The 13,229-nt window shown below is 33.3% G+C and overlaps 1 protein-coding gene across 2 annotated transcripts in view; it reads right to left on the reverse strand.

Moving 5' to 3' along the window:
* Nucleotides 1-13,229, reverse strand: part of LOC111513699 (uncharacterized) — a 121,621-nt gene that overhangs the window by 9,823 nt on the left and 98,569 nt on the right. For both annotated transcript variants that reach the window (XR_012464688.1, XM_074171825.1), the window contains exon 5: nt 1,244-4,251. Coding sequence is in view for 1 of the 2 variants with exons in the window: in XM_074171825.1 (XP_074027926.1) it covers nt 1,244-4,251 (3,008 nt within the window). In the remaining variant the exon portion in view is untranslated. The remainder of the gene's footprint in view (nt 1-1,243; nt 4,252-13,229) is intronic.

Below are 13,229 nucleotides of genomic sequence, written 5' to 3' on the forward strand. Positions count from 1 at the left end.
CACACCTAAATCTGGCTTCATTACAGATAGGTGCCCAATCAATGAAACATGATTTCACAATATTGGGCTGCATGACGGATCATTCCAGAGTTGTCTGTTTCATGTGAATTCGACCATATGATATAAGGTAGATATTCAACTAAAATACTCACTCAGATGTGTACTACAGAATTCATTATCTCTTATCATTTTTCAATGAAAGTTATCAACAAATCAATCAGACATAGGTGGTATGTATCCTTAGGATGAAGACAAATTATGAATCAGTAAGATATGAAGAAAACATAAATTGAAAATAATATTTGTTTTCATCATTTGAAAATCTTTTTTCGAATTAAAGAATTCTGCCACTCATTAAAACAGTTTTTTTGACCGATCAAATTTTTAAACTTACTATATATTTTCATGATCAAAAGTGGACAGGAAAAAAGTCTTCACTAGATTGGGTACGTCAAGAGATTTTATTGTGTAATATTTGTTTTGATATCAAAATTTCATAACATCTACATAATCCATCACTAGCTTAGAAGAAAGTTAGTGGCAATCGATGAAATATATGATATTATCATACACATTGTGATTATCTTGACTCACTTGATTCGGAATTTGATTTAGTTCAACATATTGGCTCGATAATCATTTTCTCATGACCCGGCCTTATACCACTGACGAAATCTACTGCAGATCGAAAGAGCGCTATCTGGAAGTGGAACGAAGATGAATTTATTCTGACCTATCATATCTCCAGTCTAGCTTTAATATGAAATGAAGAACAGTTTTGTTTTCAAAATTAAATTAAGCAAAATATGGAAAAGATAAGGTTAATACTTTTTTCATTTATTGGTTCCACGCACTTCCATATGCAGCAATCAGAATGTTGTTCTAGAGCTTTTCTAATTATCAGTGCTGCGATATGTTGATTTTCATTATGATGAGAAGATAAATATTCATAAAATATAAATCCACTATTGAATATACAATACTTCATATGAAAATCTATATTTTGAAAACTACGCTAGCTCAGTTTTTCCGTTGCTGTAAAATTTGACAAGAACTAGGTTTTGAACTACTGTTGTCTCAACCACATTTTTCCGAATTATAATTCGACCCTGAAAATCAAATAATAAATGTTGATGTTTTCCAAATGAGAAAATGAATAAAGGCGATATGCAACCTAGAAAAAGCATATGCAGACTATTTTTTATAATATATTGAATCTCAGTAGTTTCTCTTTTCAATTTACCTGATATGAGTGTAGTTCCTACATCATTCCACCTACTCATATTTCCGTAGAAAATTTCCGGATGGAGATGCGTCAATGAATTTCCTCTCAAATCTATAGTCAGTTGTGATACCCTGTACATATTCGAAAACAGTTCAGATGGCAGCTCCTCTATTTTTGTCCCATAAATTTTCAATGTCAACTCGGGATTTCTATCGAATTTTGCAAATGCCCCTTTATCAATCCATCTCAAGTTTGTCCCAGTTATTTCCAATCGTCTTACTTTTCGACTTGTTATGCAAAGTAATTGATCGTTCAGTTCGTTTTCTAAAAAATGAATTTTCACTGTTCTCAGTTGAGTGGTTTTAGTAAACAAACGACAAAGCTCATTCGAAAAACCTTCAATTTTTGGCCAAGTCCTCATAGAAAGTTTGGATATTACTTTCAGTTGGGAAATACTGTCACTCTGAAATCTGTTTAGATGATTCAAATTCAGGATATTTAATTCTTGTAGATGAGATAAACCGACAAAGCTATCGGCTAATAATTCCTTAATAGGGTTGTGTGATAAGTCTAAAATTTTCAAAATGGGAAGAAATGCCCACAGATGCGAAGGCACTCGAGATATGCTATTGTAACTCAAATCCAGTAGTTTCAGTTTTGACAGTAGAATAACAGAGTTTTTGCCGATTGTATCGATGTGATTATGCGACAAATTCAGACGAACTAAGTTGGGCAAAGGAAAATGCGGAGTGAAACTTATACCGGAATAAGCTAAATTAAGATTCCTCAAACTTTGTGCATAATGAAACAGTTCCTTAAAGTTGGATCTCAGGGGATTGGAGCTCAAGTCGAGAGTTTGCAACAATCCCAGGCTGGTGAAAACGTTGTCCGGTAGTATGGTTAGCTTATTGTTGCTCAAGTCCAGAAACTGCAGAGAAGGAATATCCGGAAATGTTGTGATATCGATATGTTCGATATTGTTGGATCTCATTGAGAGATGCCTTAAAGTAACTCCCGCGTCAGAAACACTAGAACTTGGCACGACCGAGAAGGAATTATAACTTAAATCTAACATTTCGATAGACGTATTCCTGAAAATATCTTTAGCCAGATAGTTCAGATTGTTCCCGCTCAGATTCAGAATCCTTAACTTCGACATGTTGGCAAATTGCCCTACGTGCAACTGACTGACTAAATTCTTCGACAAATCCAGGATCTGCAAATTCTGCAATCCAAAAAAGGCTCTCTTATTCACTAACTTGATATTGTTTTGTTGCAAACTCAAATACTCCAGTGATGTTAGATACATAAAAACGTTTTGCTCCAACGAAGTTATGATATTGAAGTCCAGAAGGAGTTTCTTGAGAAACGCAGTATTTTCTAAACATTTTGGAATGCGATCTAGATTGTTGAATCTCAAATCAAAAACTTCTACATTCAGAACTCTCGCATCCGAGTGGCAGGATGATATAGAGTTTCTACTGAAATTTAGATGTAGTAATCCAGAAACGTTCGTGAAGAACTTGAAAGATATTTCTTGTAATAAGTTGTTGTGGAAGTCTATTTTACTGATAATTGGGAGGTTGGTAAAAGCATCATAACTGATATCAGTTAGAAAATTATCAGAAAGTATTATCTTACTCAAGCAGGGTAGGTCCGCAAAAGATTTGCTCTGTATGTATTTGATTTTATTGTTCGTTAGAGAAATACTTTCTAAACTGGATAGGGATCGAAAAGTTTCAGTTTCTATCAAGAACAATTCGTTGTCTGAAAATCTTACATCTTTGAGTTTCGCGTGAATGCTTGGTTTCAACAACATCACAGGAATTGTCTTGATTTTATTCGATTCCAAATTCAGGTACTTCAACTCCGACAGAGACTCAAAAGATGAGGAAGATATTGAAAGGAAATTATTGTTGTCAACAGAGAGCCACTTGAGGCTCACAAGAGGTTCAAAAACTTCATATATCAGTTCATTCGTATCAAAACCGAAAGAAATTTCCAAACTTTCAAGGCTCTCCAGTCCCACGAACGTATTTTCATCGATTTGTCTGATCGGATTGAAACTCAAACTGAGTTCTTTGAGATTCTGTAGGTCAGCAAACACCTTGCTTTTCAAATAAGTGATTTTATTGTTGGCAAGAATAAGGCTTCTGATATTATATCCCCAACCGGAAAAATCATTTTCGTCAAGGTCGTATATTTTATTGAAGGCTATATTGAAATGATGGATTTTTGAGCAGTTTTGCAGAGCATTTACTGGTATTCTGGTGAGATAGTTTCCGCTTAGGCTCAGAGCTTTAAGTGTTTGACAGAAATTCTGGAATAACCAATCAGGTATATTAGCCAAGTAGTTCGATGAGAGATAAAGATATTTCAATGAATTCAAGTTGGTGAGTTCACTTGGTATAGACTGAAAATTATTGTGATCAAAGTCTAGATATTCCAAAGTTTTGGTTATTCCTCTGAAGGCTCCTTGCTCTATAGTTTCAAGCAAGTTATTCGACAAAATCAACTTCCCAGTACTCAACCCATAGAAACTATCTGCAGTCAGGGTTTTTAAGTCATTAAATGATAAATTGAGATCTCGTATGCTGATGGATTTGTTGAATGGTGCTTTAGGCAAACTTTCCAAGTAATTTTCTCCCAGATCTATTTTCTCCAGCCAAATTCTCCTAGGAGACGTGTAGTCCGGTAATGTCCGGATGTAATTTCCTCGCAAATAGAGCCATTGTAAGTGGGAACAAGTCGCAATGATTTCCAGGGGAAACGCATCTAACAAATTGTGTGAAAGACTCGCCGTTTTCAGAGTGATCGGAAACGAACGTTCGTGTATTTTATGTATTCTATTTCTGTCCAAGTTGAGCCAAATCAAAGACTTGAATTGTTGCCAGCTATGTTGTTTTTTGGGATTGTGATCAGATGGGTCGCTGGGGATCTCTGTAATGTCGTTTTCGCCAAGAAACAATGTGGCTACCGTGTTTCTCATGTGGGACCAGACGCCGTGTATTGACGATACTTGATTCCTGAAACAGAGTTCGGGGTGGATCAATTTGGTGATTGGGTTCAGTCGGATGAAATAAATGTGATTGTTATCAAGAATTTCATCAAATTCCGTTAGATTAGGAATATCAAATTGATTATTATGAATTTATTTCAGAACTCAATCACAGAACACAAGTCCCAGCTTTTTGATATGATTTTGAGCAATAATCCAATAACAAAAGCATGTTTTGCTGCGCCATTTGAAGCATATGGAAGTTTGGTTCAGTAATATATCTTATGCTCTCATTTTCAAATGATAAATCCTCACGAGAATAAAAATTAATTTCATTGTCTATAATTGTTTTTATGAAGGATTTGATGAAGCGTCAAAGAATATAAAACGTTTTCAGTGATGAACCAAACAATTCTCTTCACATTTTTTGCAAATTTTCTCAATTTTTCTGACCCAAAATGGAAGTAACTCACATTTTTCATCGTGATTATCAGTAAATTTGTGGTTTGCAAACATGTACGACAAAGGAATTGGATTGAAAAAATGTGACCCAAATGAAAATTGAAACAGGCTTTCCTGTTCTCTAGACAGGTGTATTCAGCAACTAAGACATTAAAATCACTGAACGATCATCTCATATCTTCAGTTCAAACTTTCGTGAAGTTTGTGCGGAGAGAGTGAAATATTTTTGAAACCTTTGGTTTAGTAATGAATATAACTGGAGTTTCATTCCAACACCAAATCGTTATTTTTACCACCTCGACACATGTTTCAATCGCCAAGAATGAACCCAAGTTTAATCTTATTCTTAGAGATGATCACTTAGTGATTGAAACACAATTTGTTACCATTCATTTGAAGTAGAACCCATGTTAATGATATCTGATTTTTATTCCACAACGAATGTTTGAAATACAAACTGAGTAGAGAAAAGTATCTTCTGTATAATTCAGTGTTCACATAGAAGTATTTGTTTCGAAATCATTTTTTTTGTTGAGACAAAATTTTGATGTTGAACTATAGTGTATGTTCTGACTTCACTTTTTTGTAGGTATTTTTATATTCACATTTTATATTTCTATACTTACGTTTGTATGTATTTTTCACAAGCTTTGTCCACAAGATTTATTCTCAATGACAATACAGTATATTATTATTATTATTATCAAGCAACCAGTCCTTTAGTGAGTTTTTTAGAGATCAAAGTTCATTTTTTTCTTCACAAACCTTGGATTGTCGTACTGATGCATATTATTTTATAAGAGTCATGCACTAATGGACTTCTATGAAACTTTGATCATCGTGGCTTTGGTAGGTCATAGGGAGCAAAGGTGTAGAAACCCCTCATCGGATACACTTGAATTGTAACTGTATTCACGTTGTACTACTATGAGAGTTTTTTCATATGTTATTTGGGTAACTATGAGATGTTTCCTCGCTAGCCCAGGGCAACATACATTCAAGCGAATTCGAAGAAACACCTATTTGCATTTTTCTTATTTATTAAGAAAAACGTCTTTAGACGTGCTTGACTTGGGGAGTAAGCTGGTGAATCCGTGACGAGAGTGTTACGAAGCGTAATCGGGCGAGGCGAACGGAAGTTGTGAAGATGGATATAGAAGAGAGAGTTACATTTCTTATATTAGGTTCGTTCCAACCAGCGTCAGAAACAGTTTCTAACTGTCAGAATTCTGCGCAGTAATGAGATTGCGTTCCAACGTGAGTTTCCAACCATTAGTAAACTATCAGTTTTCTGTTCCATCCAAGATTCAAGCCTGTTCGAAATCTATCAGAATGGTTTGAGGATTATCTTCTAACCATTAATCTGACGCATGCGTATTCCGTATTACTGTTTCTGTTTTATGTTCATGTAACTTGCAAACAACATAACCTGCAAAAATTGTTATAAAATAAATTATGTATTTGCTGGCACAGGAAAAATTAGGAATTCTCAAAGTGAACGTAAAATATGAACATCTTTAATTACACAAATTGATTATTGCGGTGACCTACTTTTACCTCCCACTTCCATGTTGATTAGTAATATACCCTTGTATATACGGAAAACTGTGATTTAAAAGAAGCTGTACAAAATATCAATATATCTTTAAAGAACATTGAATTATATCTACAAGTGAATAAACTCAAATTGAATATCAATAAATCTAAGGCAATGATGGTTACAACAAATTCAAATCAAAGAAAGATTGATACTAACGACGTTAATATCAGCATATTCAATAATCAACTCACAATTGTAAATGGAATTAAGTACCTAGGATTCATCAATTAAACCATGAATTAAATTTCAAATTTCAATAATTAACTCACAATTGTAAATGAAATTAAGTACCTAGGATTCATCAATTAAACCATCAATTAAATTTGAATAAGCATGCTCAATATACCATTAGAAAGATATGTAAGAAAATGTATTTTTTCTCTAGAATTTCAAAATCTTTATCAACCTTTACTAGACTAACATGTTACAACTGCATAACGAGGCCACACTTGGACTACTGTGCCACGCTGACGTATCTATTTAACCAAAATCAAATGGGACAGTTGCAGAAACTACAAAATCGAGGTATGAGTCATTTTGAGATGCAACCAGTATACCCCTATTGAATCTATGTTGAATACTCTACAGTGGCAGCCGGTACATAAAAGACTGTATTATTTGAGCATGATTTTTATTTTCAAAATTCCGAGTGGGATACAACCAGCCTTTCTTAGCAGATATTTAGTTCGAAATGGTGACATTCATTCATATAACACAAGATCATGTAATACATTTTATATATCCCGAACAAACTATAAGAGTGCAATGAATTCATTGTTCTTCAAAGGTCTATATTGTTTCAATAAGTTAACTGATGAAATAAAACATGCAAATTCCTTAAAAGTATTCAAAAAGTTATTATTAGAATATATCAAATTGTAATACATGACGTACTGTAAAATTATATACGTATATAAATTATTCGTATATGCATGACTATATATTGTATATTAGGATTCCTAAAATAAAGTCTACTACTACTCTCCAGAAATACACTTGATTAGATTTATTTTTAAAGGTTATGTTGAAATTCCATGCCAAACTTCGGTTGAACTATCAGCTGTTCCAATCAGAAATTTCAAATTAATCAGAAACCAATATCTACCAGACATGCGCGTTGACCACAATTTACAAACTGTTGGAAATCTGTTGGTGACTCAAGGTTGGAACGAACCTATTACTGTAGGGGCAAGAGAGAGAGAGAGGTGGAGTAGGCTTTGAAGAATTAGCAGGAAACTATCATACGTTGCTATTTACTTTAGCAATAAATTTCAATGTTAATTTCGCGTCCGTGTTAAACTTGGTAAACCTTCTACAAAATAAATTAGAACTACAAAGACATGGAACAACAATCAAAGCAGTTTTCTCTAGATATATTTCTGATTTTCATTTGAAAACTTATGTATCTTCTTTCTCATACCATAAGCCTATTCTCTCGGTCTTACAATCAATCACAGTGATTATTGATGTATTCAATAATGAAAATAATACATAAAAATTGAAAATCTTTTCGAAAATGTTAATTTATCAATTATTACACATAATGAATCAAAATGTTTGTAGAGAATTGTATATTAGAGTGTTGAATTTTCAGGCAATTTTCTTTTTCATGATCTTACCTGAAAATATGATAATATATAAAAAAAAAATTTCGTTGTAGGTAATTCTAAGTCAAATAGACGCCTCGCTCATTCGAAAAATTCGATTCCAAATTTAAATAACACGAAACATTTTTTTTTTCGGTTTCCACTCGATATTTCGGTATTCAATAATTTTTTTAGAAAAAAATAGTATGCAGATTCTATAGGGAATTGAATTTGCTACAAAATGTTCCTTTGAGCAAACTTTCTTCAATCAAAAGTTTTTTGAGTTGTAGAGCTGAATTGTTAATTAAAACCAAATTTTCTTGACACAGGAAATTTTCCATCCTATAGTGAATATCATCTACAATAGACGCTGTGAAGTCATGAAATTGTTATTTATAGACAATAATTTTTATTTTGTGAATAAATTTGAACTTCAATTTACTAGTATAAATGTGCTGCAAGCAGCTTCATCGGACCAGAACTTGTCATTGACATCGTTTCAGGCTTTGTCAAACATAGATCGAACACCTGGATGGCAAGAAGATTTATAGACTTCTGGCAGGATTTTCCAGGACTGGCTCACTCCAAGGCGTTTATTCACCCTTCTGAGTTTGACACCAAACAGTTGTTGGACTACAGTAGGGATGAACTACGATGTCTAACAGGCCTTCTTACAGGTCACTGTCATTTGAATCATCATATGCAGAGACTCGGACTGTCGCAAGACAGTGTCTGTCGCCTCTGTTCGAAAAAATGATGAAACAGCAGAGCACATACTTTGTGCCTGCCCCGCTGGGGACCAAATCAGGTTTTTAGAGTTTGGAAGAGCCTTACTCTTACCATCCGACCTGAAAGACCACTCACCATACAAACTAATCCGCTTCGTTAAGAAGCTGAGTTTACTTGGTCGAGTGCGAATAGGTGTGAGCCACAATAAAATCTTGCGGGTCGCGATGGTCGGTCGAATAGACCCACTCACTATGGCCTTAACCTAACCTGACTAGTATGAGTCCATAGAATTACTGATTTTTTTTTCTTTCATTTCCGAGTTGGTGTTAACAATAATGATTGCTTATTAGCATTCGAAATTTGCTTTCTATGCATTACTAAAAATTTGTAATGAGTTTTGTTTTGTTTGTTTGTTTCCCATTATTAGTTCAACTCCGATTATATAATTACATCAACTGAACTTCTGTGTATTTACGACGCCTACATTTTTTTAAATTGTTAAACATGTATTATTATCATATTTTCATTGATCTGGATGTATTTTCAGAAATTCAGTAGGAAATTGAAATCACTCAAATCGTACAACTTTTCAGTCATGACGTTTTTTATATTAATACGTTTTAAATTTTCCGTTTCGCTAGCTATTTGATTAGTTGATTCGATATTTTTAATTTCAATTTCTGAGCTTACATTGTCATCGAAAAGTGATAAACAAATGAGTTCTTCAGACAAACACCACAGATGAGTTCTAAATGTTCTTGACGCTGCTTCTGAAATGATGTTCTTATTGGTCGTTCAATATTCCAAGATTTTGAATTTTTAGAAGACCCTGAAAACTTGTCACGGAGCTTCAGTTGACAAAAACACACAATTTCATGCCCATACATACAATATTGTTATAAATATACAGATGATGGGTCCTTGGCTTTCTACTCTTATGAGGAGAAATCGTTCCTGGAACAGGAAAATAAATAATAAAACAATAAATGGCTTTCGAAAGCCATCGTGCATGGTGTGTCGGTCCAGAATCTTTGAAAGTATTGTTTTTCATGGAACGGTTTCCCGAATACACTGTCGCTAGTTCGATTAAAACTAGAAGTTTGAAAATTAAAATATGCGCAAAAATTTGAATTTTAGTTCATTGATATTATGATTTCATAGTTACTATACAATAAAAAAGTGACTTGAATATAAACTATTAACCATAAATTTGGAGAAAACCCAAGTATATGTCATTCAGCTGCAATAACACGAACAACCACCCTTTTCGTGCATAGACGTAGGCAATCAACACTTAACTCGTCCTGAAAATAAGGTGAAGTATTTAGGGGTAATTATTGATTCACATCTCAGATGGAATGAGCACATGAACTTCAGTTGGAAGTATTTGCAAGTATTCTACAGAAATTCATAAACTTGAAAGAAATATTCTCCACCCACCACTTGAAAATTCTTTATCTCGCACTAGTAAAAATTATTTACACTATGGGATAGCATGCTGGGGCGAGGTATTTCGAACACACCTTCGTCCTATTGAAGTACTACAAAATAAGTTTCTAAAATTGACACATTCGAAAAGTTCACGGTTTCCTATAGAAAATTCGCTTTGTGAAGTCGGCGTTTTTGACATTTGCCAACTCTTTTATTTCAATGTGATTTTAACGTACCACAAGAAGAAAAGTTATCTCTTAACGTCACACAATTATAACACCCGAAAATAAAATCATCATGTAATTCCATCAACACAAAAATCACTTTTGCAGCATACATATCATACTTATCTTGCTTCAAAATTATAAAATTATACAACACTCTTCGCAATACAATAAAAAACATTAATATATTTCACCACTTCAAAAAGTCATTGAGGCAATTTATATGCAGACAGTCAAGACAAATGAAGACAAAAATGTGTGAAAGATCAAAATTGTTATTACTTCACAATGGAATCTCAATTATACTTATATTAGTACATCAGGATTGTCCATTTTCCTTCATTTATTATAATTTCTTACACACCGCTTACAACATTTGTGTCATTTAAATGTCGCACAAACAATCTTATACCACTCGCACACGCATCAACCATTGTATTAATTTATAGTTAGTTACACATGTATATGTATGTGTGTGTGCAAACGATATGTAAATATTCATTTTTAGATTTAGACAAGTTTGATACTCATTGGATTTTTTCATATTTCCGCAATTGTCTGTCAGTATGTTTATTATTTATAAGCTTTATTGCATTGTATTTTCTCGAAACAATTGTGAAAAATACTATTTTTTTAACCGTAGTATGCGCTGGTCAAGCCCTATCCTCCGAAGCCTCGATACATTATTATTATTATTATTACTATGGATTGAAATTCATCTGTACAAAATACCGCTTCTAAAATTAAGAATTCAACAACTTTATTTTATTTAATATGAGATCAAAAATTCCAATTGAAAGAAAACTTGGTATCAGTGATTATTAACATTCACCTTTCTAACTCTACAGCTCAAAAACTGCTTATCGGAGAGTGTTTGCCCACAAAACTTTTTTGAAGCAAATTCAATTTTTCACAAAAACTTTTCACTCATTTTTTCTAAAAAAAAAAGTTATACCGAAAAATTGAGATGAAAGTGAAAAAAGATGTTCCTGTGTTATTCATTTGGGAAATGGAATTATTGATTGAGCTAAACCTCTAATGAACTCAAAAATAATTCCTAATGAATTTTTTTTTCTATATTTTGTCAGATTTTCAGGTAGGATCAAGAAAAATATACCTAAAAAGGAAACACCTCAACGTATTTGTATGAATGTGTATATATTATACATTTTTTTTCTATTACAATCCAACTTTCAATTTTTTTGCAACTACTTGACCTAGCAAGAATTCCCTGTATACAGAATAGTTCTCTGCAGTAACTGAACCGCTATATAAACATTATAATGATTCCAACTGTGAGATTTGATCTATCATTTCCATCCAGCATTCAGAAAAATTGAATTCAATTCAATTTTGCTTTGAAATATAATAATTTTGTGCTGCGAGTTTCTGTTGACATTTCTTCAGCAGAAAGAAGTAGGATCAATAGACAAAGTATTCGAAACGAATCTTTGAACACCTTATTTCAATGGTAAGATTGAAAGATTGATGAGAAATAACGAAAGGCTGCATTTGGATGGAATATAAAAAGTATGTAGGTACGATAATAATGACTCAAAATTAGTATTACTGATGGCGGAATATAAATTATAGACTGTAACAAAAAGTCTGTTTTTAAAAATACAACACAACACCAAATTGTATGGAGAACAAATTTACATTCAAATACTATGATAGAAAATTGTCGAAAATTATTTCATTTTTATGAGTTCTTCACCCTATTGGTCTTTTGAGTATCTGTTCAAGTCATAGCAATCAATCAAACTCATTAAAGACTTCGAAAAATAATCCGCCATACAAAGATTCACAGGCCAACTCTTTCTCCGTTCTATTCATTAGAACTGCCAAAGAGGCCAACGAATGAGAATTACCTCAGTAAAAATGTTTCCATTCGTTACGTGCAAATCTTTCCTTGTTAGTTTGTTTTTTTTTTCATTTTCATCATGATAGTGTGAGATGATTATGGAATAAAATATTCTCATGAAGATAATTTTTATTCGCCTTTTGGTTTTCGAAAAACAATCCAATATCCGGAACAAGTTTCAGCATCAAGTTTTCGATGAATGATGGTATGAAGTTATTCACAATTGATGAATAACTGGCATCACAGGTGAACAAACAAATGAATTTAAGGCAATTAGAGATTGGAAATGCAACAGTAACTACTATGCTTAGTGTTCACTAAGGAATACATATGACATCTTCTCTTTAGGAGAAATCAGGATAAGTAGAGACCAAACAAAACGAGACAAAGAAATGCATTCTCTCGTTAAGAGAAACGGTATTCTAGTCAAGATGAAAGAGACTATTCCATTAGTCGAGAGCAGAGAAGGTATTCCAATTCTTGTTTAGAAAAAATAAAAGACAACGCTATATATTATCAATTTCAACCTGTCCTGGAGTGGCAAAAGTGATAGCAAATTGTAAAAACCTATGAGGGAGTGAACAATTCTTTTGTTTCATTGAATGCAGTTTAAATTGATGGCAAACGTCTTCAGAAGATGATTGCATGATGGTGTTGTGAATTATGCCCTAAAGAAAATAACGCCGGCTGCCACTGGTGGCCATGAAAGTCGCAGAAGAGAGGAAGAACAATTACGCCGAAATGAAGATAGTGAATTACTACTAGGTATTCAGGAAAAACAGGAAAAATACAGACTTGCTGGTGAAAATTCAAAAAATAAACAGGAAAAAAACAGAAACTTGCTGGTAGATATTCAGGAAAAACAGGTAACACTCAATCAGATGTACCTTCATTTATTGGAAGATTTAAAATCTTCCCAAGTTAGTAAAGAAGAGGTACAGGAATTTATTCAGTAAACCGAAACGGCTTACTATGGTAAAAAGCAAATCGGAAATGATATCTTCCCCTAATAGCAGTAGTTTTATCGAAACTCCAACTTTCGATGGCGAATCTTCATGGTCAATTTATTGCAGACAATTTGAGACCGCTGCGGAAAATAATGGATGGAGA

The sequence above is a fragment of the Leptinotarsa decemlineata genome, unplaced genomic scaffold (assembly GCF_025532065.1).
Source record: "Leptinotarsa decemlineata unplaced genomic scaffold, Ldec_3_MD MMD2_tig00000035_RagTag_RagTag, whole genome shotgun sequence".
NCBI lineage: Eukaryota > Metazoa > Arthropoda > Insecta > Coleoptera > Chrysomelidae > Leptinotarsa > Leptinotarsa decemlineata.